The sequence below is a fragment of the Pteropus alecto genome, unplaced genomic scaffold (assembly GCF_000325575.1).
Source record: "Pteropus alecto unplaced genomic scaffold, ASM32557v1 scaffold123, whole genome shotgun sequence".
Classification (NCBI taxonomy): Eukaryota; Metazoa; Chordata; class Mammalia; order Chiroptera; family Pteropodidae; genus Pteropus; species Pteropus alecto.
Genome location: NW_006433950.1, coordinates 6,423,156 through 6,446,271, shown reverse-complemented (window position 1 = coordinate 6,446,271; position 23,116 = coordinate 6,423,156). Strand labels below are relative to the sequence as shown.

Genomic DNA, 23,116 nt, shown 5'->3' with positions numbered 1-23,116 from the left:
CACTTATGTCATTATTCATGCTGAAGCCTGTTGGACCTCAAAAGGCTCAGCTTTCATACTCAGAGGGCTTGACTGTTTTTGGAAAGGTGAGCTCACCTTCTACTCTCCCAATGAGAGTTTAGGTGGTTTCTTTTCAGAAGTACTTTCTTGCCTTACCTGCTTCTACCAGATTCTACTTTTGGAAACGCCCTCTGTAATCTTGCCATTCTCAGAATTAAAGCCTTTCGGCGCTCCCTTTTATCCAGCGTGAAAGCTGACTTGGCTCTCCTTAGCTTGGCATCCAAGCCCTCTGTCCTCTATTTACCCTTCCAGCCCTTGCCGACCTCCCGAAGAAGGCCCTAAACCCACCTTGCACCATTGCTAATGTGCTCTCTTCTCTACTCCTCCAAATCCTGCTCATTTCTTAGTGCCCAAGAGAATCAGGAGGAGTCACGGACAGTTTGGGACACCAACAAACTCTGACAATTCTCAGGGTAAGAAAACAAAACGCTGCTTTAGTCTGTGGTCACTGCGTTCACCCAGATGTCTGTAATAAAACCTATAATAATGGTTTGAGTTTGCTGAGCCCTTTGCAGAATAGAATTCAATCTTAACTTTCCTGGGCCTAAAGTTTTATGTCTTTCTGATTCACTCATTTTTCTTTTTTATTCTTAAAAGGCTGAAAGAAGCTTTTAGAGAGCAGCCCTCGCAAGCAGGAACTGGGTTTCCAATCAGACACTTGTAATTTAAATCAAATAAATACGAAAACTCTGTTGTTACCAAAGAGTAACACACTTGTTCCTGGAATTATGCTAGATTGTTTTAGACGGCATGAAAGCAAAGTTTTAAGCATTTACGCAATGCTTGCATATTTATTTTGCTGTGTACTAAGAAAAAAAATCCTTAATACCAAGTCCATGATTGAATGGACTTTATTTGTGGCAGGAATTGCCAGCCGTCCATTAAAATCCATCCGGTCATCTCTGGTGCACAGCCAGACCACATTTCCCAGCCTTCCTTGCACCTAGGTTGGCCATGTGGTTCAGTTCTTCCCAGTGGAACGTGAGTGGAAGTGAGGAGCACCACATCCAGGCCGGCTCCTCCCCACTCCCAGTGACCGGAACCGACACCCATGCTGACATTGGAAACCATGGATTAAGATGACAAAGCCTCCACCATGGAGACCAAGGATCTTCCAAATCTGGCCCAGTGCCTGTTTTTAAAGTAGTTTTATTGAAACGCAGCCATGCCCCTTTGCCTACGTATTATCTATGCTGGTTTTGCCACTTGCAGAGTCAAGTAGTTGCTGGAGACTCTAGGACCCGAAAAGCCTAAAATATATACCAGATGGCTCTTTACAGAAAAAGTTTTCCAACCTTCTGGTAGATCCTAGGGTGACCGTATGGGGGCCAGCCACCTTGTTGACCTGAACAGCACCCCTGTTCTTTTCGTAAGCAAGAAATTAACTTCTGAAATTCTGGAACTCTTGCTACTGTCATTCACACTAATTTTACAATAGTGCTTAGTAAGAGCTAATTTAGGCTGTCCCATGGGACCGGTGGCGATGGCCCGAATGCCAGTAGTTTGTGTCACGCAGGACAACCACTTAACGCCCGTGGGGAGTGAGCGCTCTCCTCCAGACCCACCTTCAGGCCGAAATTTCACACAAGTGCTCTGCTTCAGTCAGTCTTATGACCAGATTGTCCCCAGCCTCCTGCCAAGAGTCCAATGACCTTGTTACAACACAGGCCTTGAGAGGTATGGATACGTGATTTCTGCCTAATGATCTGAGTGTCAAAAGGAAAATGTTCCCTGAAGCTCGTTGAAATGACTGCAGTAACAATGGCCCTTGATCAAGCCAGTGCCTTGTCACCTAACTGGTGGTCGTGATGGTGGACCAGGTTGTCCCTGCCCTCCTATTGCTAACTGACCATCCACAGTTCACATTAACTTATTTTCAGGTATACACTTTTGTAAATCAACTAGAGGTGTTATTACATTTCCATATTCACTTTTTATTTTTACCATCATTTCAATTTTTAAAAATATGACAACGCACTTTCCATTTGCCTTCATTCTTGGCAAGTTATACGGGTCTTGCATTTATGGAAATGACATAAAATTTCCTTTTTACTCTTGAAAGTAAAAAGAATTAACCCGTTTAAGGAAAACTGCTAACAGTAGTACAGATGGTATGCTGATATGGCAAAAAACATGATGTTAGTATGAGAATAACCGAGGTTCGAGAAACACTGCATATGTCCAGGCTGCGTTGGAAAATGTCATAGAATTCTAGGTTCACAGAATTTTGGTCCAGGGAGGACTGTGCATGAGAGATCACCTCATCCATAGCCACCCGCTGCCTCTCACCACCCGCTTTCCAGAAAGGATACCCCAGTGTCACCCCGTGGGTTTCCCAAGCTCTCGTCTCGTAGTGCATTGTTCTCCACCATGAAAGGTTCACCTGATTAATCCCATGATCAAAGCCAAGTGAAGTGGGTCATGGGCTCGCACCTGTCCAGTGCTTGCTCTAGTGCATGCTTTCTGTACACCCGTGGAGTAATTCGATGGAGACAGAGAGGTGGGGTGAGGTAGTTAGTAGCCCTCAGAGGTGTCTTCTCTCGTAAGACCTGCCCAGCCACTTAGAAGTTAAGGCCGATTCCCAAGATTTTACTCTCCAGATCATCTCTTTCCACATGGGGCACCTTAGGGAGTTTCTCAAAGGCAGAACCAGATTCCCAAACAACTGCCACTGAAACAAGAAATTCTATATTCTTTACAGCTATTGTGAAATAGGGGATTGGGAGAAAAATTAATGCCCATGTTTTCTATGTTTTGCTGATCCCCAGCACCTTATAATCTTCATGGGCCAACAGCCAGGGCTGTGTTTCCAGGTTGCAAAGGCCAGTGTGAGAATGTGTGTGTGTGTGTGTGTGTGTGTGTTTGTTGTGCTAAATGATAAGAATCAGCTTCTTTGTCTGCTTAAAAGGCAACCTGAATTGTTGCATGTGGATTGAGATGGGGGTGTTCTTATTAGGGTGACCCATGTTTCTCTCCTGGATAAAAGTAAGGGAGGAATCTCAGCCCGGGTCAGTCTTTGTAGAAGCAGTCACCTCTGGGGACTATCACGAAGTCCACACCACAGGGCTGGGATTTGCTCTGAACGGTTTCAAGTTTGTTTTGAGTCCCCCGCCCCCACTTGCAAAGCCTCCCCTGTCTAAAGGCGTGAACTATGCCTGCCATGGGTCACTCACTGTGTACTAAGAGGAAAGTCCCAAAGGGAGAAACCTTTATGTAACAAGTTGTTTGCCATTCTTTGACTAACTGAAATCTGAGCCCTGTCCAAGCTCTTGAGATGGAAGAGGATCAACTCTGGGTGGGCGTGGCCTAGAGGTACTTACTGAGAGACATTTGGAAGGGAGAGAGCTTTTCTGTTGCCTCCTGATTGGTCTATAAGGCGGTGGAGGCGAGAGCTGGGGTAGAAAGAGCTGAAAGGCAGGACACGCACAGCCCCTCAGAGACCCACAGGCATCAGTGCTGCTGTCTTTCACAATGTGCCTCTTGGCTGTAGTCCTGGTCTACCTGCATGCTTCCACGGCTTGGGGTGAGTCATTCTGAAGTAGAAATAGCTGGGGGCACATTTGCAAACCCTTGTCCAGGGTCCAGGTAGGGGAGACGGGTATAGGGCAAAGCTGTGACAGATGCAGTTCCACAGAAACTGGTACCCTCTTGGCTGCACACGCTACATGTTGGGGGTGGGGGTGGAGGAGGGACCATCTGCTAACTTCATGCCTCGCAAATGAGGACTTTGAAGAGTTCAGATTTTTTTCTCCTTGATTATTAGTCCAGATATGGCCAGATCGTTGAGAGTGGTTTAGCAGAATATTAATATCAGACTCTGAAGCCAGAGATCCTATGTTCCAATCCCACACAGCTCAGCACTTACTAGCTGTGTGTCCTTAGGCAAGGCACTGCATGCTTCTGTGCCTTGGTTTCCCCAGAAGCCAGGCAAAAAGAGTGGCACATTCCAACTCCACATCGATCAAGGTGGTTGTTTATAAGCCTCAGATAAATGGACGATGAGTGGCAGTGGTACTAAAATGGGGGTGACAACAGTACCTTCCTCGTGAGGTCGTTTTAAGAATAAAATGGGTTTGTTTTTTGTTTTTGTTTTTTCCTAAAGAGCATAGTGCCTGAGATGGAGATGGTGCGACAAAAGGCTCCACAAATAAAGGGGTTGTTTAAAAGCGTTGTGTATTAACAGAAATTATGAGGGAACTGCCACTGACAACGTAGTTTGTTACTCCCAGTTCCCAAGAGGAAGGGGCCACGTCGCCATTGTGGGCCGCACAGTGAAGCACGGGGGCGGGGGACTCAGAGGGAGGAGGGAGCAATTGTCGGGGAAAGCCTTTCGTGGCTGTGGGCCAGGAAGAGGTGAGACTAGGCAAACAGGTTTAAGATATGTAAACTAGCCAATTTCAAGGGCCGTTGTCAGGGAACTGGCACTGGGGTGACTGAGGAAAGATGGCAGTGGACCGGCATGTGAGAGCCTGGGAAAGAAGGTGGCAGAGGGTGAGGGCAAGTCGATGCCATTGTAGGAACTGGCCAGGTCTGGGAGGGGCAGAACCTCCAGGGTCAGCAGGGCTCCAATGTCTGCCCGTGCATAAGAGCGCAGAAAATAAAGACGCAATGGATACAAGGGTGCAGCAAGGGACCTCAGAATGCGTCTGCGTCGTTTTATAGATGGAGAAATTGAGGCTCCGAGAGGGAAATGTACTTGCCCGAGGTCAACTGGAAAAGCGTGCTCTGGAGTCACTCTCTGGCTCCAGAATCCACAACCAGTGCCATGGCCGTCGGTGCCCTGACAGCCCCAGTCCCACCTGTATTTTATCTTCTTTCTGGTGCTGTGCGCTCTGAGGGGCCTGGAACCAGGGAGGAGGGCAGAGTGAGAAAAGGAATCAAATCCGAGCATTCCCTGCCCGCCGGTCACCCCGGGCAAGGCCATCCCCTGTCCATCTTCAGCAGGTCTATCCTGGCTGCCTCCATCAGGCATATCAGTGCCTACCAAGCAAGGCTTTTGTGAAGGCTACTGAGCTGGACTGCACGTCTGATCCCTAGGAAGTGCTCAGTATATGAATATTACATATAACATAAGCGCAACTGCTGCTGTTACCACGGCTACTTTGGACTATCGACCCAACCACCCACTTTTTTACCACTACCAATTGTGCCGTGCCCCTTATCTCTGTCAAAGGTTATCGCTGAGTTGATAGAAGCCAGGCCTTTAACAAGCCTGGTTTCTTCTCAGACTTTACCCTCCTCCCCCTCTCTGAAGCACTCAGCAGTCCTGGCACACTTCCTCCCCAGGCCTCCATGATGCTCACCGCGCTCCACCACACGATGCTCCCCCACCCTGCTCTGACAGTTGGTTCTTAGTCTCGGCTGCAGGTTTCCCTGAGGTTTCTCTGCAGCTCTGGCTCTTCTCCCTCACACTGGCCCCCTCGATGACATCCCAGGTAGCCACGGTTTGTACTTTCACCTTCGGGTAGATGATTCCACCCCGCCCCCTCACCTGGCCTCCTCCAGTCTTGAGGAACCCACTCCCTCGGTGTCTTCTTACCCAGATATCTCCCCGACATTTCCACGGCACCTGTCGAAAACGGAGCAGCATCCCAAGTCAGCTCTGTGTCTTCGCCTTTCCCTCCCTTGTCCCCCACATCTGATCGGGGACCAAGCCCTTCAAAATTCTTTATAGACATCACTGTATTCACACACACACACACGCGCACACACACATCCTTCAAATTATAAAAAGGAATCTGTTCCATGCGGGAAACTTGGAAAGCGCAAAAACAAAAAGTCACCTGCAATCGCACCACCCCTTGACCTCTCGAAAGACGTGCTTCCAAAGTCCATCTCAATGTTAATGTTAATGAACAGCAACGATGACAAAGGAAAACAGCCTAAACGGCCACGGAATGGGATTGGCCACTAATGACGGAAGACACAGATACTGTTTTGTAACCTGCTTGTGCACGTGGTATCACCAGTGTCGCTGCGGGAGTCTTTTGTAAGACTCAGTCGAGATGGTTCTTTTTAATTCTGGCCACACGCTTTGAGGGAGATGTTGACCTTTTATCTGTATCCAAAGGGGAACAATTGGGAGGATGAGAGGCTAGAAGTCGTTTCCGAAGGGGAGTGCTTAAACCACCGAGGCTACCGGACAAGGGGGCCTGAGAATGACGGGCACGACCAGGTGCCTGCGGTCCAGGGTGGTCCGTGGCAGGGGGAACCAGGCCTGGTGCGGGAGCTGCAAGGAGGTGAATTTCAACTCACTGAGGGGCACCTGTCTGCTCCACCAGAACGGGGCAGATAGGAATCCGACTCCAGTCCCTCTTCCCTCTCAAGGACCCTGCTCAGAGCCATCGTGCCACGCTCCTATGCTCCAGAACTGTTCACTGCTGCTTGTTTACTCACTAAATAAAGCCCAAACCCCTCGCCTGCCATGCGCGGCCCTGGCAGCCCTGAGCCCCTCTCATTCCGGGATTCTTTTCCACTCCCCATAGATGCCTCTGGCCCCAGGAGGCCATTCACTCTTCCTACGGCAGGCCCTGCATTTTGGTGTCTCAGAGCCTCACCTCGGCACATTCCCTTCTCTGCTTTGTACCTTTATACCGCCCCCCATTCCAGCTCTCCTGTCCAGTCCTCCCCTATTGCAAGTCACAGCACCAAGGTTGCTGCCTCTGTGATGCTACCAGTCGGAAGGCCTTGCTCCCTGCCCTCCCTCCTGTGACACCTTAATAGTTCCTGTCTCGGGACCCTGACCACTTTTGCCCCGGCAGTAGGGTCAGGTACGTATGTGGCTCATTGTTCCTCCATGGCTCAGACCCCTGAGAAGAGGGGCTGCTTCTTGTTCATTCTTTCGTCCAGTGTGCAGCTCGGTGCCAGGAGCCCAATGGACCATTGTTTCTAGAAGCTTCTAAGAGTAGAAAACAAATGTCTTGTTTACTCCAAGCAGCTGTCCTGCTTGCATTTATTTTTTGCTGGATGCTGTTATACCTCCAACTCCAACAAGCTCCTTAGGAGAACTCTACGAGTTAGGAAGGATAGCTCACCTCATCTCTCTTTTACAGTAGTAGAAACTGAGGCCTGTGAGTTGAGGCGACTCATTCAAGGTCCCATGCCAAGAGTGGCAAGACTCGCCTGGAATCCAGTTCAAACCTTTCACGGCTGATTTGTCTTCCTTTTCTCTCCATGTCCACAGGGCACCTACGCTCACCACCTGTCGTGGACACCGTGCAGGGCAAAGTCCTGGGGAAGTATGTCAGCTTAGAAGGATTTGCACAGCCCTTGGCTGTTTTCCTGGGAGTCCCTTTTGCCAAGCCTCCCCTTGGGTCCCTGAGGTTTGCTCCTCCTCAGCCTGCGGAGCCGTGGAACCTGGTGAAGAACACCACCTCTTACCCTCCTGTGTAAGCCGGGAGGGGTTCTGGGGGCTTAGCGGGGCGCTTTCTCAGTTCCCAGGTGTGTCTAGCTACCTAGTCACAGCAGAGCGACGGCTGGTGTGTCCCATTCATCCTCCTGTTCTCTTCCCTTCCTTTCTCCCTCCCTCCATCCCTCTCTCTCTCCTTCCCCTTTCCTTCCTTCCTTTTCAAAATAACATTCACTGTTTTTATTTCCTGATTGCAAATGTAATACATACTTATTACAGAGAAGTTAGGTAAGTAAAGGTAAGAAAAGAACAATCATATGAATCCACAACCTAGAGAGAAGTGCTGTTCATATCTTAAATTCTGTTTTCCCCGTCTGTTATCTGTTGCATATTTTCTCCCTTAAAAATAGAATCACATCGTATAGAGAGTTTGGGTGCCTGCTTCGCCCGTTTGTAAGTAGCATATCATGAACAACATTCTGTGTCATTAAATAGCACAGACTGGCATTTAATAGCTGTCTGATGTTGAATATTGAACCTTACAGTCTTTTATTTGGCATCATGATGTTTTCGATAATATAAATGGCACTGCAATGAGGATCCTGTAGCTAAATATTTACACACATCTATGAATACATTTTGATAAGTGCCAATAATGACATTTCTAAGCCAAAGAGTATGAACTTTTAGCTAAATGTCCCTCTAGAAATGTTCCAACGACACACTTTCCATTAATATATGAAAACCTCCATTCGTTGAATCTATGGCAAAGCTTAGGGGTACTAAAAAATGTTTTTTGGCTGTTGGCGAGGCAGAGTAATTATTGACATTATCGATATCTTAAATGATTAATCATTCAGATATTTTAATTACTATTATCAATGCGATTAATAGTAATAATTGGTTTTATATAATTTTACTATTCTGCACTTGAATACTAGTGACGTCGAACTTTGTTTCCCTTTTTTGACATTTGAATTTCTTCTTTTTATGAATATTATGCCTCTTGCTCCTGGCGGTCTGGGGGAAGTTGCCCAGGATGGAAATTAGGGCAGCGTCGTGGGCTCTGGCTCCCCCACTCGGCCGCTGTGTCACCCACGTCATGCCTCAGTTACCTTGCCTACGAGCCGGGGCGGGGAGGCCCCGCTCCTGGGAACATGGAGACGCAGAGATGTTGCTTACAATGTCCTTTGAAATATAAACACTGCGTAGTATGTGTCTCACTGGCTGTGTGAGCCTGGGCAGGTTCTCGAATCCCTCCGTGTCCCTGTTTTCTCGTCTCTAAAGTAGGCTTGATGCTAGAATCTGTGTCATGGGGCTGATTTGCGAGATAAATGAGTCAGCACATAAGGAGTCCCTAAAACAATGGTCAGCATGCTGGGAGGACTCAGGAAAGGCTGCCAATTATAATCTATGCTGGATCCTTAAGGTCTGTGACTAGGCTTGGGAGCGCTAATGATGGAATCTTAGCGTCAGGGCCGGAAGACCCATATGGAGACCACTCCCCTCGTTTAGACTCATTCAGATCCAGGCCCAGAGCAGGGAAAGATTTCACCTCCGGTCACCCAACCAGTCAGTGGCCGAGGCGGTCCTGATGTTGCTTCACCCCTGACCTGTTGCAGGCCCCAGACGTCTGCCATCTGAGTGACTTCTCATGGTTTATGGAAGTCTCCCATGGACTAGGCCACCTGATTTACCTGGCGGAGGAACATGGTGGCCCTGTACCCAGCACGGGAGCCCAGCAGAGAGCTGGGCTGCCTCCAGGGCATGCAGGAACTGCCGTCTCCCAGGTGGGGTGGTGGATAGATGGCCTCATCTCAGTGACCAGGTGCATCAGGATGGGGAGGCGTGCCAGGCCTTCTCACTACGTGGTGCTGGGGGGTCTTAGCGAGCCCCATCCCCCAGCCCCCAGGTAGCCTCCTACCCTCTCCAGGGTCTTCAGTCAGTCTGGTAAGAGCAGCTTGGTGCAGGCCTGGAGCCGCCCCCCGACCAAGGCCCAGCCTGACCTTGGCAGACGGCTCCGGGCTTGGCTCATGAAGCTCAGGACTGCCTTCTCCCCACCCCTCCCAGGTGCTCTCAAGACATAAAGTTGATTCAAATGTTCTCCAAGTTATTTCTCAACGAAAAGGAGACGTTGCCTCTCAAGAGTTCTGAAGACTGCCTTTACCTAAATATTTACACGCCCGCTGACCTGAGCAAGAAAAGCAGGCTGCCGGTAAGTGGAATGTGGAAAGCAGCAGGGCCACGGAACCTTCTGGTACAGACTGGAAGGGGAAGGAGGCAGCTTGGGGCAGGGCCATCACAGCCACCGAGGGCTGTTTTGGGGGCCCCGGGCTTCCCTTACCCACCACGTGACCAGGCCACACGACCACAGGAAATAGTTTCTATACCTCAGTTTCCCCAGTGACAGACAGAGGGCCTCTGGGGGACTTTGCTGTACACTTGTAACCCACAGTCAATTTTTCTAAGTTCTCTCATGCTAGTAGAAGGACAAGAATGATTACTCCTAATTGCTAAATTACTCCTGGTTGCTAAGACACAATTACCTCTAAAGATGGACATGGAAGGAATCTTAGAGAGAAGCCAACAACCCAGCACTTTCTTTACAGATAGAGAAACTGAGGCCCAGAGAGGGGGAGGAGAGGTCATCCAGGAGGGCTGGCAGGACCAGAGCAAGAGTCTCTTGATCTTCAGACCCGCGCTCTGTGGCACAGACAGGGACAGGGAGCATGTGTGTGGCCTTTCTCGACACACACAGATGGGGCTCTGACAACTTTCCGCGTCCCCTGGTGACTGAGGTGTGAAAGCAGCACCTGGAGTAATCCGAGAATCACTTTCCTTTGCCTTCAACCAAATACCTGGGACTTTCTCATAGCTAATTGCACTCCGTAATTGTCTTTGGCTAGGTTGCTGGCCCAGTAAGTTAGCATTTGCACAATAAATGAAAGCCCAGAGATGGGGCAGGCTTCCAGACTTGGGCTGGAGGGTGAGGCGGGCCTCCTGGACGCAGTTTCCAGAGTGGAGAGGGAGGGGTGCGGGCAGGGGTGAGAGAGAGTGTCCGTGAACCTGGGCCTAGAAGTAGCATTGCACAAACTTGCCTCAAAGAGGTGGGTCAAAGATTCGCTCACTTATCCGTTCGTTCTTCGATTATATGCTCAGGGCCCTTATATCCATAGCTAGGATTGGGGTTAGGAGAAAGGAATAACGCACAACCATTACCATGGAGCCCCTGCCTTCAAGCATCTTAGCATCTGGGCTGCACAGACAGACCAGCTTCTTCAGCAAATCACTGCTCACCAGCTTTGGTTCTGACTTCCCTCGCAGGTGACAGAACTCTGTCCCTCTGCCCCGAGATAGGCAGGGATCAGAGGTGCAGGAAGAACAGGGGCTCTGGGAACCAAGAGGTGGGAGAACATCTGCTTATGGACACAGGCTCTGGAGTTGCAGAGTCTGGGTTCAAATCCTGGTTCTGCCTTCTACTAGCTGAGAGACTGGCTGCTTCCTCAAAACGGGAACAGTGACGTGAGTATTCACTGATGAATATCTCGGTGCCTGGTGCAGTACACAAGGCAGGCCCTCCCGACACCTTAGTTATTGTTGAGAGAAGGTCGGACTCTTAACCTGATGGCTGACCTACCGCGCTGTGGCCATTGGCTGCAGCGTCCTGGGTGTCTCAACACAGAGACTCTGGAGCCAGGCGCATGGGTTCAAGTCCTGCTTCCACCACTTATTACATAACTTGGCATCTGAGGTGCCTCAGTTTTCCTGCCTGTTAAATGGCACGATAGTAATTTCTACCTCATGGTTGGTTTACTTTCTGGTGCTTAGAACCCTGCTTGGCCCATGGGTTGTGTTCAGAGTTCTTTTATTTCTTCATTAACGAAATAATTACGATATTATTATTTCAACCACTTATTTCCCCGCAAAGTGAGGTCTTTAAATGCAAGAACCATTTATTATGAATCGTGTCCATACTCGTCCTCGAGTCTTATTTGTAGAATTCTAAAGGTTATAAGATCATGTTCGTCAAATGATTGAACACTTCTTGGAAGAGGTAGCTTGTAGGCTGGGCTTCGAAGGGTGGATGAGATTTAGAGATGCAGAGGTGGGAGAGGGAAGAAATATTAGGAAAAGATGCCACATGTACGCTTGTTGAGATAATCATTCACACACACATGAGAAAAGTCTAACTCACTACACAAGAGGTAACTAAGGCGAAGCTGAAATTCAAGGGCTGCCGCAGGCAGAGTGTGCCGAGCTGGGTGAGGGGTCCAGATATGAGATGTTAGGAGTGCCGAGGAGTGGATGACACCCTTAGCCGTGGCTGTTCCCATGATGGTGTTCTCAGCATGATGAGCTTTGGGAGGAGGTGACCCTGGGGCTGGGGAGACAGGTAGGAGCAGCCAGGTACATTGAATGGGGTGGTGACCTGGCCCTAGCTGGAAGAATGAGGAAGGAGAGTGACTGCCTGCTCCAACTTTGCTGGGGACTCACGGACTTTGAAGAATGGCCTTCCTGAGTCATGGTCAAGAGGTAGGTGACTAAGACAAACGATGTCCTGAGATCTTTCTGAGCTCTGCTTCCTATAACCAGGACGATCACTTCTTCCCTGGCCAGGTGATGGTGTGGATCCACGGAGGTGGTCTGATGCAGGGCGCGGCATCAACCTATGATGGACTGGTCCTCGCTGCCTATGAAAACGTGGTAGTAGTGACCATTCAGTACCGCCTGGGCATCTGGGGATTCTTCAGGTGAGATGCTGGACTCACTGTGCATTGGCTCCCAGAGCGAGGGTGCTAGGACCCAGCTTTGGTCATGTCAGTCCTCAGGGGATCTCGGTTAGTTCCTCAGGAAGGCACCCGAATCCTTTCATCGCTGAGCTCCACGTACCATCTCATTTCCTCTGCTCCTCATCGCGGCGCTGTTTCCTCTTCCTGTAACGCCTGTTCTACCTGGCAAACCCCTCTTCACCCTGTAAAGCCTGACACAAATGTCCCCTCTTCTGAAATACTCATTTCCTTTTTACCTGTAATGCCTGAGCACCTTACGCACCCCCGAAATGACACCTAGCAAAACGATACTTACAGCAGCAGTTTATACGTCTCATCTCCTGTGGGAAAGTAAAGCAGGGGCAGACTCAGGGCGGAAGCGTGATGGCTGCTTCTGGGTGATGGGAGCTGGGAGGTTGTCAGAGCATCCGACCCCACAGACAACCATCCCCGGAGGAATATGAGATCACTCGCCCTATTTCCTTCTGCATTGGGCACATGCATGAGTCAAGGCTAGAGTCTCCTCCATCGAGTCTGCATGAAGACAGGAACCAGGTGTTCTTAGGACAGAGTTTCTGGCAGGTTTCCTAATTGCACTGGCCCCAGGACCTCTGACCCAGAGAGGGCCGAGGGGCAGGCTTGGGGAGGGGTGGGCTTCTCACCCGGAAGACCTGTAGGGGTGGAGGAGGGTTATCCCAGGTGAGTCCTGTCCCAGGATATATCAGCTTCATTGAGACTCCTCACCTCTTTAGCCCCCTGCCCGTTTCTCCGCTCCTCATTGCGATGAAGCTGCTCTGCTGACACCACCTTCCTCAACTCCCAGCTTCTCCTTTCCCCATGCCAGGCGGGTCTCTACTCTGATCACACCACCGATGGCTCTGGTTGAGGTCACTGGTGACCCTCCAGCTCTTGGTCCAACCTTGGCAGCCCCACACATGATCGCTCACACTTCTTTGAAATTCTTCCTTCTCTTGGCTCCTGGCCACTTCTTGCCTCGGACACTGCTCCCTCTTGGCCTTTTCAAAGGCCCCTCCTCCTCCCTGTCTTCAGGCTTCTGTGTGTATCTCCACTGGTTCCCCGAGTGATCTCGGGGGGCCACTTTCACAGCTCCCTAATTTTAGCCTTGACCTCTCCTTCTAAACCTAGAGACACATTACTAATGACCTACTGCTGTCTTTACGGGGTGTCACTTTACAGGGACGAACTTAACTCTCGACTCCCAGTGCCCCTCCCCTGGAAATACTCCTTTCTCCTAATGCCTCCTGCTCAACTGCTGGCAGCTCCGTCTTCTCGTTGCTCAACGTAAAAGCCCTGCAGTCAGTCTAGACCCTTCCCTTTGTCTCCCACCCCACCCATTATGCATCAGCAAATCTTCTGGACTCCACCTTTAAAACATATTCAGAATCCAACCACTTCTTGCCTCCTCTCTTCTATCCACCCTAATCAAAGCTCTCTGTGTTACTCACCTGGATTATGGTAATAATCACTTACTTTAATAACCCTTTTATACCATGTTCCATGCAATAGCTAGAGTGATCATTTGAGACAAACAGAACCATTTCTTCCCCGGCAGTGGCTTCTCACATTACTTACAATGACAGCGAAGGCTTTACCGAAGCCCACAGGACCCTCTTTAGTTGCTTGTCCTGTACTCACACTTTTTGATCACCAGGCCCCAGGGCCTTTGCACTTGCTGTTTCTGCTGCCTAGAATTCCCTAATTTGGATATTTACAGGGCTCATGAGTTCACTCATTCAAGTCTCTATTCAAGTACTGCTGCCTCAAAGAGGCCTTCCCAGGACAGCTGATCTGAAACGGCCCCACTGCCCCATCTCTGCCTTTTCTCTTACTGTTTTCTTTTTCCTGAAAGCATTTTCACTATCTGGCATTAAATTCTATATTTATCTGTTTATTTATTCATGATCTGTAGTGTAAGCTCGGTGTAGTTAGAGATTTTGCCTATTTTGTTTTCAGATGTGTTTCTGCCTCTTAGAACAATGTTTGGTACGTAGTGTTTGGCTCAATAAGTAGATGCCAGATTAAGGAATCTAAAGCCCTAAACCAAACAATGTTTCAGGAATGGAAGGCAGGTGACAAACCCTGAGTCAGGGCTATGAAAGCTATGACTTATTCCAGGAGGCTCACCTAGAGCCCGCAGCCCAATCTGTGGTCCTGAGAACCCTGCCATGATGTCTCTGCTCCCATCCCCACCCTGTTCTCTTACAGCACGGGGGATGAACACAGCCCGGGGAACTGGGGTCACTTGGACCAGTTGGCTGCCCTGCACTGGGTCCAGGAGAACATTGCCAACTTTGGAGGGAACCCTGGCTCTGTGACCATCTTTGGAGAGTCAGCAGGAGGCGAAAGTGTATCTGTTCTTGTAAGTGTTCCAAGCCCTAACGTGGCTGTTGTTGGGACCCGTTGGAGACCAGCTGATCTAATCATGGGCATCTTTATTAACAAGACCTGGATTCAAGGCTGATCTTACTCTGCACGGAATCAGATAGTGGAGGGTTCATAGCCAAATTCTCCTTGGCCCCCAGGAAGCTCAGCATCCTAGGGCCACAGTAATCTCCAGCCACAGCCTGCAACACTCCTCCTCTTCTAAATTAGTCAAGCTCTCTCTCTCTCTTTCTCTCTCCTTCCCAATCATTTTTATATTAGGACTCACCTCACTTCTCTTGGGAAGCAGGGGTGGGTATAAATTATGAATAAGAGGAGGCACTTATGAGAGGTGGGCAGTGTCATTGTTTGGCTTAAAGCCAGATCTACATGTCAGGAGGACATGAGCACTAAGAACGGGTCAGGGGCTCTTCTGAGGTGGGCTGGTGGTTTGTCCACTCCCAAGAGGGAGGACAGTAGTCTCTGGGAATGAAGGGTGGAGCTGGGCTGGAGAAAGTGGGTGAGAGAGAAGAGAGGAATTGGAAGGTAGGATGGGGTAGGGATGGGGCAGGGGATGCGGACACAGACACAACCTGGAAAACCAAATTAGAAGGTGCTAGGAGTTGTAAGAAACCCTCAAGCTGCATCACAGTTGAGCAGAAGGTCAGCACTATTACTGTACTTTTTAAAAATACGTATTTTTTCCATTATAGCTGACATACAATATTAGTTTCAAGTACAACACAGTGATTTGACATTTATATAATTTACGAAGTGATCACCTTGATAAATCCAGTACCCATCTGATACCATACATAGTTATTACAATACTACTGACTATATTCCCCATGCTATGCTCTACATCCCCATAAGTATTTTGTATCCACCAATCTCTATTTCTTAACCTCCTGCCACACTTCACCCATCCCCCTAACCTCCCCATCCAGCAACCATCAAAAGGCTCTCTGCATCTGTAAGGTTGTTTCTGTTTTATTTGTTCATTTACTCAGTTCTCTAGAGTCCACATATAAGTGAAACCATATGACACTTGTCTTTCTCTGTCTGACTTACTCCACTCAGCACAACACCCTCTAGGTCCAACCATATTGTTGCAAAAGGCAAGATTTCATTTTTTTCTATGGCTGAGTAATATGCCATTATATATATGTATGTATATCTATATATCAGCTCTTCTTCATCCATTCATCCACTGATGGACATCCAGGTTGCCTCCATATCTTGGCTGTTGTAAACAATGCTGCATCGAATATTTATGGATGCACATGTTGCTTCAAAGTAGTGTTTTGGGTTTCTTCAGCTAAATACCCAGAGGTGGGATTACAGGGTCCTACTTGGTCTCTTGTTATAGCCTTTGCTTTAAAGTCTATTTTGGCTGGTATAAGTATTGCTACACCATTTTTTTGTTTGTTTGTTTCCATTTTCATGAAATACCTTTTTCCATCTCTTTACTTTCAGTCCACGTGTCTTTCAATCTAAAGTGAGTCTTTGTAGGCAGCATATGTAAATGTTTTGTTTTCTTATCCATTTAGCCACCCTATGTCTCTTCCTTGCTCCTCAGTAGGAATCTACACAGCCAAGATATTCCTCCCAATTTTTAACTGCCACAGGCAGGTGTGGGACCAGCCCTGTTCATGTTTCTGCCCCTCCTACCAGTCTCGGAGTGGCTTCCTCTGTATGTCCTTAGTTATAAGATTTCTGTTCAGCTAGTCTTCAGGCAATTCTCAGTGATGGTTGTTCTGTAGTTTAGTTGTAATTTTGATGTGGTCATGAGAGGAGGCAAGCACTGCACTTACCTACTCCACCATCTTGACTGGAACAATTATTGTATTTTTAAAACATACTACATGTTTGCTTTAATAGTTTAATACTCAGAGGAAAATTTTTATAGTTTGCAAAGTGGAGAAAAAGGTAAAGTACCAATAAATTCAAAAATGAAAGGTCATCCGTAATTCCATTACTCTCCATATTCACTGTGGGCATTTTGATATGTATTTTTCTAGTCTTTTTCCATGACTTACTCACTCATTCACTCTATCTGTCTGTCTGTCTGTCTGTCTGTCTATCTATCTATCTATCTATCTATCTATCTATCTATCTATCTATCATTACCTGTCACCTCTCTCTCTCCATTTAGGATTTTTTTAAACAAAAACTGTATTAACATCACAATACAACATAAATATTTCCCTAACTCTTAAGTACTCTTCCATAATTTTATTTTTTATAGTTGCATAATATTCCATGGTAAGAATGAAACGTAGCTTATTTATTCCATCTCATTATATTGGAACCTTGGGTAATGGCCAATCTTTTTCATTATAAACAGCATGAGCACTCTTAGAAAGTGTTGTGTGCTTCCATGATTGTTTTTCTTAGGATAAATTCTGAGTAAAAGAAATGCATAATCAGAACTGTGTCTTTAAAGGGTTGCTAGGAATTGCTCAGCTGCTTTTCTGGTACTTTTGATTGTTATAATCAGTGCTCTCTGCATAGTTCCTGTTCTGTCACTCACTCTGTGACCCTGGCTTCCTCCAGCTGAGGTCTTCTCCGAAAAACTGGGCCTCGGGCTCAGCCTGGGGAACAGGCCAGGCCAGGTGAGGACCTGGTATGTCCACTGAGCCCAGAGTCTCTAGGAGAACAGGCTAGGGCAGAGCTGTGGGTGGGGGTTGCTCTTGAAGACTCCCTCCCCATGAGCATAAACTCTATTCCTCTCTACTCCTGTCTCAGGTGATATCTCCCCTAGCCAAGAATCTCTTCCACCGGGCCATCTCTGAGAGTGGTGTGGTCCTCACTGCTGCTCTGAGCAAGAAGGACATGAAGACCTTAGCTCAGGTAGGTCGCACAGTGACAGCCCCCACATGCTTTGCTCTACTCTCCTGGAGTCTTCAGGGGTCTTCCTTGCCGTGGTGTCTAGCTGACATGCTCAGAAAGTCACAGGAGAATAGCTGAGTGAAAGAGCAAGGAGACACCTCACCCACTCTCCCAGTTTTACTGCTGAGCAAACTGGGCCAGAAAGCAGAAGCAGCTTGCCAAGGTCAGTGAGTGACCAGGGCAGAGCTGGGGCTCAAGCTCACGACTCTGGACTGCCAGAACAGTGCACTATCCATTGACCATACTTTGCAAATTGTGCCAAGATGAGGTGCTGGGCCGGACAGTGGGGAGTGGACTGCCATTGAGTCTTATCTCTCTGCGAGTCTGAGTTCTGGTGAACTTGCAGCACGTGGGCTTGAAGTGGTTCCTCCCTGGGGGCTTTGCAACTGCAATGGAGTCCTGGAGAATTTCTTCATTGAGTCATTCATTCACTCAACAAATAATCTTGATATAACCAGACATCTAACAACCTTGCAAAGCTTCCATTCTATGGAGGAGATAGATGAATGATTATATAAGCACACAATTATAAAATGTCAACTTTTGTCACAACGGAGTCCAAAAGGAGCACTTAGTCCAGGGTGGAGGGGGAGATTATCAGGAAAGGCTTCCCAAAGAAAGTGATCAATAAGTTGAGAAAAGAATGATGAGCCATCATTTGTTTGGTGAGAAAAGAACATTCCAGGAAGAGGGAACAGCACGCACACTGTCCCATGGCAGGAGGAAGTATCTCAAGTGAGAGTGAATGACGACTCCGATGTGGCTAGAGCGGAACGTGCAGGGGGACCCGGAGTGAGCTGAAGGTGGGGACACTGGCAGAGGCCATGCTGCATAGGACCCTGGCGAGGGCTTTGTCTTTCTCTGGAGACTGGTAGGAAGCCAATGAAGGGAGAGCAACAGGGAGGCTCTGCTGAGGAATGCCCCTGGAATGGGGGGTGTGATGCTGCGGGAGCGCATTCGTGGAGAGGCGCAGGGAGCAGCCAGACTTTAAGGGCCTGCTAAGGAGGAGGAGAGGAGATGAAGACATGGAGAATTTTGAGAATGTTTTTCAGAGCTCTTCGGTTGTGAACAACAGGAGCCCTCTTGACTGGGCTCCCATCAGGAAAGAGGAATTTATTTAAAGGAAACTGGTGGCAGAGATGGGGCTGGATTTCACTATTGAACAGAAACTAGAAATTGGCAAAATGAAGGGAATGTAAGACTTTTATTCTTGCTCTTGTGCGCTGTCCCCCACACCCGTCACCACCATCATTTTCTCTCAGTCCGTGCCGAGCTAGATTCTGCGTCAGACACTCTACTCGGCTTTGAGAGCCCTTGCACGCTCTCCAGGTGGCACGGTGCCCCTCTCCATTTCACCTTCCCCTCTGGCTGCGCTTTGCAATACTTGCCCAAGGCCAAATGCTAGTAAGTGCAGAGTTGAGGTTTGAAACCAAGCAGAGTGCATCTGGGTTCCATGCTCTTAAGCCTTCTTCATACTGCCCCTCTTTAGACATTAGGCTTGGAGATCACTTTGCCCATTTTAATAGAGGTGACGGAGATAGAGGTTATATAATTAGTGTGACTGAGACCCAAGAGCCACACTCGCTGACCTAGAGAATTTTCCTCTGCCCTCTACTGCCTTTGGACATTGAGGTTGAGATAGAACACCCACTTTTGATTGAGGAAAGGGACGTGGCTTTTTAATTCTACTGTTGCCTATGATCTCTGCAGCAAATTGCTATCACTGCTGGGTGTAAAACCACCACTTCGGCTGTCATAGTGCAGTGCCTGCGCCAGAAGTCAGAGGAAGAGCTCATGGATATAACGCTGAAGATGGTAGGTACCGCCATTCTCGTGGCTACACGAGCCCCTCGCCCTGTAAACTTGGCCCCAGGCATCATTTAAGCTGACCCTTTACCTTCAAAAAACTACTTGGGGGCAGTATCTCGCCTCCCTGAAGCAATATCACCCCTGGATCTAAATGGAGAATTTCTTTCTTTCTTTTTATTATGAAATATCTCAAATGATAGTAAAGTCAAAAACTAACATAATGAACATTAGTATAATAATCCCCCAGCTCTGTCTAAACACTATTTTGTCATTTTGTTTTCAGACATATTTTTAAGAAATTAAACATTATTCCCAGAGGTAACCGCCATGCTGAATTTGGGGAATGGAGATATTAAAAAAAAATTTTTTTTCAGAAAGGTCGTCAAAATTTATCTTGGTTAATTTAGAAATGATCAGTATAACCCAGTGGTGGTGCAGTTTTCTAGATTTTCTGAGACTCTGCCTCAACTGTGATTCTGAGATAACCGTACGTCCACCCATTCATCCATCCAACCGTCCATTCATCATCTTATTATATCCATCTATCCATCCACAAAAACATCCAATTCATTAATATCCTTTCACTAATCTAATATCAAGCCATCCATAACTTTTATTTATCTATTATCAATCATTCATGCATCGTCTAGCCATTATATATCTTTACTCCATCATCCATCCTTCTAAAATCAGTGATCCATCATCAATATGCTAGTTATCACCCATCTATCCACTTATCCACCTAATTCACCCATACCCCATATGTTGACCAAATCTAGCCATCCATCCATTTATCCACCCATCCATCCATCCATTAGAAGTGTACAGGGGCAGGTACAGGGAGAGTGATGCAGACATGAATTGGATATAGTCTCTACTCACAAGGAACCATCTAAAGAGAAACACATCTTTATACTTGGTGGATTAAGTGTGGTGGGAGTACAGAGAAGGGGAGTGTGCATTGTAGTCCGCAGGGATGCATCACAGAGAAGGCAACATTTGAGGATTGATGCATGGCTATGGCACAGGTCACCATGGAGATACGATAGCAGGACAGACAGTCAGAGAATACAGGGAATACAGCGTGCAGAGCCATGGGAACTATTACCTTCTTTGCTGGGAGGGGGTGAATGTGAGCCCAGAAGTAATCTGAGTTCCTGGATTCTCTGTCTGGACCCTGGGCCCCTGAAGATATTGCTGGTCCCCCAGGTACAGGCCTCTAGCACTGGACTCGGCTCTGTTCCCATGGGCTGAGTGCAAGGTGGCCTTGGGGCTTGGGTCCTGGTTTCTAAGGCTCAAATAAGGTGTCTAATGTAGTCAAAGAATTAAAATACAACTGTTTTCTGATGCCTAGAAAGAGGCAAATTTATTCCATGTGGCATAAGAGGACCCAGCTTATAAGGGGGAACCCAGAGAACCTCAGAGCCATGTTTCCCTTCTGAGATTTTCTGAGATCATGTGGAAGTCTTTCCATGATTATCTGCTCTGCCCTACACACCCCCCACACACGCACACACACACGTGCGCACACACATGCACACGCGCACACATGCAAACACGCACGCACGCACACACATGCACACACATGTGCGCACATGCAAGCAAGCGCACACATGCACACACGCGTGCACACGCATGCACACACGCACACGTGCGCGCGCACACACACACAGCCATAGAGCTACAACCCATAATAGGGGACTCTACCTATTGGTCATTTTCTGCCTACTGGTCAGACTAGTTAGCCATAGTGTTAACATTACAATCAGTGCAATCTTGGTGAGTATACAGCAAAGAAAAGTGTGGGTGTGGGGTGAATTTTAGTGAGCTTGTATGAGACTGGACTTTCTAATGCAAGATGAGAAAACTTTTCAAATTGCCTTAATCAGAAAAAGAAATGTATTGTAACAGAATCTTCAGATAAATGAAAAGTTCAAGAGTACATACATGTCTTCAGGCATGGCTGGACCCAGATACACATATATTATGAAGACTCTGTGCTTAGCCCTCAACTTTTTACCTCCTAGGCTGGCTTCAGTCTCAGGCAGGTTTGTCCCCTGGGGAGGTCAAAGACAACAACAGCACTTAGACATATATCCTATCTGCTTAGGAACCCTCTTTACCAGCAATTTCAGCAAAAGTTTTGTGGTAAACACCATTGGCCTGACATGGGCATGTGCCCATCTGTGAACTAATTTCTTTGGTCAGGAAGAGGGGATACCACAGTCGTGTGTGTGTGTGTGTGTGTGTGTGTGTGTGTGTGTGTGTGTGTGTGTGTGTGTCCTGGGCATATATATGCCTGGGCTCATGGAGTGAGAATGGGGAAGAGGGAGGTCTCCCAAAGGAAAATTGGGGTGCTGCTGCCTGAGGGAACAAGAAGAGGAAATGGACGGAGGGCAGGGCAGGCACAAACAACAAACATCCTCTCCAGAGCTCCCCTCCTCCACCCCACACCTGCAGCCCGTGCTCGTGCCCAGGGGACCCAATCTCCTGCCTACTTCCTCTTGGTCCCGCCAAGGTGGCACCGGGAGGCACAACCTGAGACCTTTGGCACGCACATCACGAAGATCAGCTTTTCTTCCAGAAAGCCTTCTCACACACATCCCTTTGTTTTCACAGAATTTTTTTCGTCTTGATTTATTTGAAGATCCCAAAGAGGTAAGGACCTTTATTTCCTTGATTACAAGTTTTAAATCTTGACAATGTTAAAGTCCAGTTAAGTACGAATAAAAGAGTTCTCCCTTGTAGACTCCTGCTATCTCCCTGTGATTGCTGAGGCCCAGAGAGGGGCAGTAACTTGCCTGGGTAACGCAGCCAGGAGAACCAGCCGTAGGACTGGAACCCGTTCCCATGACTCCCAGTCCAGTGCTCTCAGTCATCAGCTCTGGGTCCCCTGGGCCCAGCCTATTCCCCTTTTTGGTTATATTTCCTGCTTCTAAAAGTGCTCCAGTGGGAGAAGGCTGTACTGGCAACTTGCAGCATGGGGCGGTGGAGGGGCCTGGATGAGGGTTCTTCAGGAGCCTTCACTGAGGGTCGATTAGCTGTGCGAGCTGCACCGTGGGCAGGACTGTCAGGAAGGGAATGAAGAACCTCAGGCTCGAGGACACCACCCGCTCCCAGCCGTGCAGGAAACGCCAACGGCGCCCTCTCCAACTCCTTCCTCTTCTCCTCTCACCTTCCGAAGCATCGGCAGGTTCTGACGACATGACCTCTGCAACATCTCACAATCCTGTCCCCTCTGCTCTCTCCCGGGGGGCAGGAGGGCTTACCTTAGAAGGTATTGCATGGATTAAATGAGATTCACTGAGTCATCATCCAGCAAACATTTAATTAGCACTCACTATGTGCCAGGACTCGATTTTCGAGCTGGGGGACACACCAGGGAAGCAGGCAAAGCAGATACAAGCCCCTGCCCTCTCGGAGTGAGGGGAGATTACAAGAAACAAACACATAAAAAATGGAGCATGATTGATGAGGGTCAGTATTATGGAGGAAAAGAAAGTGGGAAACAGGCACGGAGTTTGCCAGTGGTTTGAATTTACATAGTGGGGGTCAGGGAATGGCTCAATGAGAGGGTGATGTGGGAGCCAAGTTCTGCAGGAGAGAGGAGGAAGCCAGCAGTCGGAGAAACTGGAGGGAGAGTGTTCTAGGCAGAGGGAGCAGCAACCCCAAATCCCTGAGGCCGGAGGAGAGGGCGTGAGGGGAGAGGACGGGCTCGAAGCTGGCAAGGGAACGGGAGCGGGGGTCACTTAAAGGACTTGAATTTCGATACCGAGTGGCATGGGCTGTGTTGGGAGGTTTTCGAACAGAGGAGTCATGAGACCTTCGTTTTTACAAAAGAGCCTCTTTGACTGCG

The 23,116-nt window shown here is 48.2% G+C and overlaps 1 protein-coding gene across 1 annotated transcript in view; it reads left to right on the top strand.

Moving 5' to 3' along the window:
• Window positions 1-6,103: 6,103 nt before the first annotated feature.
• CES1 (carboxylesterase 1) overlaps window positions 6,104-23,116 on the top strand; it is a 24,729-nt gene continuing 7,716 nt past the window's right edge. The window contains exons 1-8 of the mRNA XM_025044600.1: window positions 6,104-6,299; window positions 7,244-7,448; window positions 9,479-9,623; window positions 12,026-12,159; window positions 14,404-14,557; window positions 17,308-17,412; window positions 19,162-19,266; window positions 21,880-21,918. Coding sequence (XP_024900368.1) covers window positions 6,104-6,299; window positions 7,244-7,448; window positions 9,479-9,623; window positions 12,026-12,159; window positions 14,404-14,557; window positions 17,308-17,412; window positions 19,162-19,266; window positions 21,880-21,918 — 1,083 coding nt within the window. The remainder of the gene's footprint in view (window positions 6,300-7,243; window positions 7,449-9,478; window positions 9,624-12,025; window positions 12,160-14,403; window positions 14,558-17,307; window positions 17,413-19,161; window positions 19,267-21,879; window positions 21,919-23,116) is intronic.